General features: G+C 41.7%; 1 protein-coding gene across 1 annotated transcript in view; it reads left to right on the top strand.

Moving 5' to 3' along the window:
• The window catches only part of Vps13b (vacuolar protein sorting 13 homolog B), a 585584-nt gene that overhangs the window by 424808 nt on the left and 153907 nt on the right, over nucleotides 1-6869 (top strand). The window contains exon 35 of the mRNA XM_028767027.1: nucleotides 6241-6648. Within this exon, the coding sequence (XP_028622860.1) occupies nucleotides 6241-6648 (408 nt within the window). The remainder of the gene's footprint in view (nucleotides 1-6240; nucleotides 6649-6869) is intronic.

Here is a 6869-nt window from a genome sequence, read left to right on the forward strand (position 1 = left end):
ATGATGGACCAATGATGGAAGGGATGTCTCAGCGGGCCCATGCCGAGACATCTCTTCCCCCTGAGGGACCAGCCACATGATGATGGTATAGCATAGAATAGAGTTTATTCAGGGTATGGGGAGGGGAGCCAGGAGGGTAGTAGAGGCAGAGGGGGAGGGGAAGGGAGGCATAGAGGCCAGCCATGACCATGTGGAGAGAGGGGGAAGGAAGGGAAGAGAGGGGGCAGAGATCCTGCAGGCGAGGGATCAAGGGAGCAAGGGAGAGAGAAGGGGGCAAGAAGCCCCTTTTATAGCGGGCAGGCCTGCCTGGCTATTGCCAGGTAACTGGGGAATATAACTGGCTGTTGTCAGGTAACTGTGGAGGTGGAGTTTAGACGGAATACTAAACAGGAGAGATGCTCACTAAATGAGTTTAGGGCAATACATTCATGGTAAAAAACTAGTGCGATCATCTCGTTGTAATTTGTATGTCATGGTTTAAGGTAGGACAAGGAAGTCAGTGCTTGGTCACAGAAATATACAACTAAATAACTGTCACAATAGTGATGGTACCAGATTACAACAAAAGCACCAAAGAGCACTGCTGATGATTCAAGTGGATATTGACAGCTGCATGTAGAACAGGACGCACCCAGCCCCTTTCACTGAAGCTCTCAGGTCTGCCACTGCTAAAGACCTTGATGTTGCACTTTCAGTGATGTCACACCTTCAGTGATGTCACACCTTCAGTTAGAACACAATGATTTCACTGCTGTCAGCAGCTTTCTAGTTTCTAGGTCTCAGTACTCTGACTACACAATCTCTAGTGTCCATTGTCATTAGGATTATGTTTTTTAGATAGTGTATCAAAAATCAGAATTTAAATTATTGAGTGAGAATGTATGTGACCCAGTAATAAGAGGAGAATATATTTTATTGGAAAGATTTTATTGAAATTATCATGGAACTTGAAGTGGATGAAGCATTTGTTAGTTCTGTGTTTCGTACTTACCCCTATGGTAGGACTGGGAACAGCACTGTCCTTGTGTGCACAGCCACCCAGTGCATGGTTCCCAACTGAGCTTTTCTTGTCTAAAATAAAATAGTGTCTTTTACAAATAAAATTCCAAAGGAAGAAACACTTAGCAAAGAAGCTTTCCTTCATAGATGTTATGATTTGAGTATAACAAGCCATATTGAACCCATTGGGGTTTTGGTAAGAGATTTCATAATACATCATAAATGTAAGTAATATGATGACTAATGCTTCAAGTCAAGTTGGAACATTTTAAATGAGAAAATAGCTGGAACCGTTTTCAGGAGACTTTTCCAATTCGTGTTTGGTCCCCCACAAGGTGTGCATTACCATCAACTGAGGAGAATCACCTCTGGGGCTTGAAATCCCTCTCTGTTCTCATTACTGCAATACGATTCTTCCCCTTCCCTGTGAGGTCACCTTGTAGGGTGATAGCCGCGTGAATTAACTGCAGGGTCTCTGTGGTAGGCTAGTCTCTATCAGTCTGCTTCCTGGTAGCTCTTCAGAAAGTTTGGTAGGGTAATTAGGATCTAATAATTGACAGTCTCAGGTTTATTTAGTAACTTAACGATACAAAATATGTTCCAGGCTTGGTAAGAAACTGGATCTGCAGACAAGATGACTCAGCTGGGACATTCTATTGCTACATTTTCCTAAAATCTAAACTTTGAAAATAGTTTATTATAATTCAGTAAGGATTATGAAAAAATTCAAAACTCTCAAGCCAAAGAATCTCATAATTGGACTAAAGCCCACACTCACAGTCTGGCTGGTTCTAGCTCTGTTTATAGTTCTTGTGCAGTATTGTTCTGGGTAATCCTCTGCTGTGTCTCCATCAAAACCACTTCTGAGTCTATTTCTTTCATGTTTTTATTCTACTGATGAGGTTACTTTATTTTATCAATTTGAATAGCAAAAGTGGATGGCTCAATTTTTATTTTTCTATGTTTGAACATAGCACAGTTAAAAATAGTTTTTCCATTTCTGAAAATATTCTCCTTGTCCTTATAAAACTGAAAATATTCATCATGAAGACACACACACAATCTGGCTAGCTTAAGGATATGAAAGTCTATTGACACTTGCTAGTATAGCTCTCAGCCCAAATGTGTTGAATGAGAAGTATGACAGTTGTGATGTCCTTGGAAGAATTCCCATGCGCTGTGAACCTGTCCAGCAGCAAGTGTGCTAGATGATGTATAGCCCTGCTCTTCTGCAGGGAGGTTCTGGCTCCTTAATGGACCTGATACTTGGGAAGGAATAGTGCCTTGAATGCTCATTTCACCATGCTTTTCTTCTTTCCACCTCTCTGTCCAACGTGCCCAAAGGAGGCTGCCCCAGGAATATTGTCTACATGTACATAGCATGTATTGTTCAAGCAGGGTGGCTCTACACTTTCCCTGTGGGGAGCAAGGCCAAGGGACTCTGGTGGCTGAAAGGCATCGTGCACAAAAGATACACTGCATATAAACATAAATTTTCAAACATGAATAATTTTAATGTTTTAAGTCCCTCCCTGTTTCTTCTTGGGAAGCTGGCATTATCATTATCTTATGCTATGTCTAGTGCTCTATGATTTCAGCTCCCTAAAAACTCCCTAAAAACTGAGTTGTGCTCAGTGACTAAGAGGGTTTCTTATAATGCTAGCTGGAGACATACTATATATGACATTAATCAGAGTAAAATAATACTCTCTGTTGATATCTTGCTTAGCAGTTCTTATTTTGAGGAGATATTGGATCTTTCCAGTTTTTTCTTCATCAATTGATCTTTTATCTCTATTATTCCAACCTTGCAGTTCCAGAATAAACCTTACTTGATTATAGATTTTTTTAAAAAAATGTTTTATTTGTGTGTGTGTGTGTGTGTGTGTGTGTGTGTGTGTGTGTGCTTTGCATGCACATGTACATCTGGAGATCAGAGAACAACTTGCAGGAGTCACATCTCTCTTTGTCAGATTTGACAGAACATGTCTTTACTCACTAAGCCATCTTGCTGGCTCTTAAATGTGGGTTTTTGTGTCTCTGGTGCTGAGAGATATTCACATAAGTTTTTATACTGTCCCAGGTTTTTGACATTAAGAATGGTAGTTGCATAAAATCACTTCAGGGGTGGCCTCTCTTTTGTTTTCTGGAACACCGAAAAGAAAGGAGCTTCCCATAGTCCTTCTGGATCTTAAGAAAGAAGTCTTTCCGTTATGCCCCTCTGTCTGCATATGACAGTCGTGAGGCTGCTGCTCTTCCAAGCCAATGGTGAAGGGAGAGCGTACAAGAACATACTTAGCACCACGTTCATGATGTTTGGATTAAATACAGGGTTTCTCTGTATAACCGCCCTGGCTGTCCTAGAACTCATTCTGTAGAGCAGGCTGACCTCAACCTCACAGAGATCTGCTTGCCTCTGCCTCCTGAGTGCTGTGACTAAAGAAGTGCACCACCACACCCGGCTTGAATTCCGTATTTATTTTTTTCTTTTATTTACCTTTTGGTTTTCAGAATCTTTAAAATAGCTGACCCTGTAGATTTGATAGTTGTAATCTTTCCAGTGGAAAGACAGGATTCCATTGTCTCTGGGTTCCTAAAACAATATTTGAAATAACAGAAGGAAAAGCACATTATGTAGTTCTAGGCATGTTTGATAACTTCACTCTGGGGAGCCAACATGGATAAGACAAACTGAAACCAATTATCCTAGACCTAGGAACTTTATGTTCATGCTGGAACATGGATTGTTGTATGTAGGTAAACAGCCTTATGGAATTTATATTTTTATTGATACATAAAAATTACAACAATTGTGAATTTAGTCTCTCACAATACTGTAGTTATTCCTAGGATAAGTTCATCTGGTTGTCTATGAAAATGTGTGTGCTGTTTGAGATCAGCAGTGTGGAGACTTGTAAAGAGCACTGCTTCTGAACCACTCCAGTTGTCCCTGAGTCTGCAAGCTGGAGAGCCCAGTTCCTGGGTAACTGTGGTCCAGCTGGAGGGCCACATACTTCTTCTCACCGTTTTCATGCTTTGTGTTTCTAACTTTCCTTTCACATCTCCTTCATGTACCCTTCACAAATGTAAGGTGGCCTAGAAATAACTTGAGTTAAATCTTAAAAGACAAGTTAGACAAAGGATAATGAATAATTATGAATAGTTTTTATCTGTGTTCTGAGAACACAGTGATAGCTGAGGGGTGGGGATCCATCTCAAGGTAATGGTGGCCAACTTTCATGTCTACCTTCCATGAATGTTATACCTATGTGCTGTTTACCAGTTGGCTTAGAGGGCATAACTGGGCAACCTCCTGGATAAGTGACTAAGTTGCTACTACGGGTACAGAAAGAGTACTTTAGCTTCAAATTTCTTGGTATGAGGCAGCAGCACACAACTTCATCAACCTTCATTTTATTCACTAAGATGAGGCACAGATAAAGACTGTGCGAACAGAGCAGGTAAATAAACCATCTGTTTTCCCCACAGTATTTATCTACTACTTTGTGGAGAACTCCAAATTTTGCAGGTCAAAAATATCTTTCAGCACCATATGTTGCTCATTAACTATGTATCCACATGCAGAATGAAGTGGACTTCTGTCTCACACAAGACACAAAGATTAATTCACAGAAGATCATAGACCTAGATATAAGAGGGAAAACTATAAGCCCCTTAAAATAACCATACATATAAACTTTTGTGATCTTAGGTTAAGCAGCATAAGCAAAATAAGGGATTTGTTGGGCCTCACAGAAATTAAAATATTCAGTGTTGAAAAGCTGAAAATACTGTGCTAAAAGCTGGTCAAAATAAAGTGAAAAGACAGTCCAGCCGAATGGAATAAAATATTTGTAAATCATGTATCTTGTGATAGAGATTTTTTAAAACCTCCAATTAAAAAAACATTTAAAAGATGTGTGGAGTTTGGGAGTACGGAGGTGGCTCAGTGTGTAATCCACTTACTGCGCAAAAATGGTGACTGCATTCAGAGCTGCAGGGCTCGCAGGAAGCCGGATAGAGTAGTACAGGTCTGCAATCCTAATGCTTCTCCAGCACTAGGACATGGCATCCAACACAGGAACCTCCCTGTGAGCTTTGTGAGCCATCTAGCTTGGTGTGTGGAGCAGCAATGAGACTCCTTGTGAGAACAGGGTAGAAAATGCAGACAGACACTGAGCCATGGCATGCCTGCCCATCTACAGTCATATCTGTCTATATCTGTCTTCCTGCCCCTCTGTCTCACACACACACACGCACACGCACGCACGCACACGCACGCGCACACACAATGAGCAGAGTGTAAGTACTCATTTTCTAAGCATTTATACAAAATTAGCATGGATGCACCTCAAGAGGATGTTGATATACAAAGGAAGCAATATACAAGCCTCAGCTGCTTTATGTTTCTGTTTGTATGCAGTGTCCCTGATCAGCAAGTATGCGGGCAGAGCTTGATGGCTGCCTGAGCCAAGGGGTGGAGGATAAGCCAGGAGTGACTGCTGAGCTCAGTGGCACTGTCTTGTCCCTAAGTGACACTAGGAGTGACTGGCTGTGTGTCTGGCTGTGGTGATAGTAATATTTTTAATTTATGGTATTTAAAAAATAATCCTGGCATACCTGGAAAATACGATGTGCACAGTTGTGCCCTCAGGACACGTGATTCGCATCCTTACTAGGTCATACAGGCGAGGCAAGATGGCAACAGAAATGATAAGGCCAGCTTGACAACATCTGGCGTGTCAATGGGAATATAGATTTTAAGAAATGTCTGTTACATTTATTTTAATAATATACTTCAGTGTTTATCAGTGCAGAATGTACAAAAAGTCACAGGATCTCTTCTGGTTATAGCAGCTCATAAAGGAGGAATGAGCATTTCTGCATAAACTTGACAAGAAAAGGGTCAGGGAGGCAACGTGCTGAGGAGAGCCGTGATGTTTGGGATGGGCATTTAGTCTTACACTATTCTGGTCCTATGAGGAGTTCTGTTTCCTTGGGAGACCAAATGGCAGTTTTAGGTAGGTGCCACACTGGAAAGCCTCCTCCAGCTTGCTCTAGAGCCTGAGAGAAGTAGAAACACCTGTTGGCGTGTGGGTCTTGCATAAGTGGCCAGCAGAACAGGTGGGTAAGCAGCTCACTGGTAATGTTCCTTTAGTCAGCTGTGGGAAGGGGGACTCAGCACTCTGACTAGTGTTTAACTGGGGAGCCCCACTCACCCGTGTTTCCTTTCTCTTGTAGCTGACATCAACTTGGATGTATCAAAGCCTTTGAAAGCAAACTTAAGTTTTACCAAACTAGATCAGATAAATCATTTTTTAAAGAAGATAAAAAAGGCACACAGCTCTGCACATAGCAAAGAGACCTCCACCCCATCAGACTCTGTACTGATTAAGGATGAGCCTCCTGTCTCCAAATGTTACCGTGGAAAGTTGTTGAAGCCCAAAGTTCACTGTGATGAAGCACAGAAGACATCATTTCAAGAAAACATGTGGCGAGCCATCTCCTGCTTTCAAAAAGTTTCTGTCCATACTACCCAAATTGTGGTCTCCATGGAAACTGTCCCGCATCCTCATAGACCATGTGTGTTAGCATCACTGTCAAACCTCAGTGGAAGCCTTACTGTCAAAGCAGCACAAAAAGCACCTGGTAAGTTGCAGGAAGGGGGTCGGGTAGAATGGAGGGAGCAAGAGGAAACACCCTTTGTTAGCATGCAGGAAATGCAGTGTTTTAAGGACTTAGAGTCTTAGAGATGGGAATGGTTCTAGCTCGTGAATTTATTCCAGAGTTGCTGGTTTGGTTTGGTTTGGTTTGGTTTGGTTTGGTTTGGTTTGGTTTGGTTTGGTTTGGTTTGGTTTGGTTTGGTTTGG

Source organism: Grammomys surdaster, unplaced genomic scaffold (genome assembly GCF_004785775.1).
Source record: "Grammomys surdaster isolate TR1022 unplaced genomic scaffold, NIH_TR_1.0 63, whole genome shotgun sequence".
NCBI lineage: Eukaryota > Metazoa > Chordata > Mammalia > Rodentia > Muridae > Grammomys > Grammomys surdaster.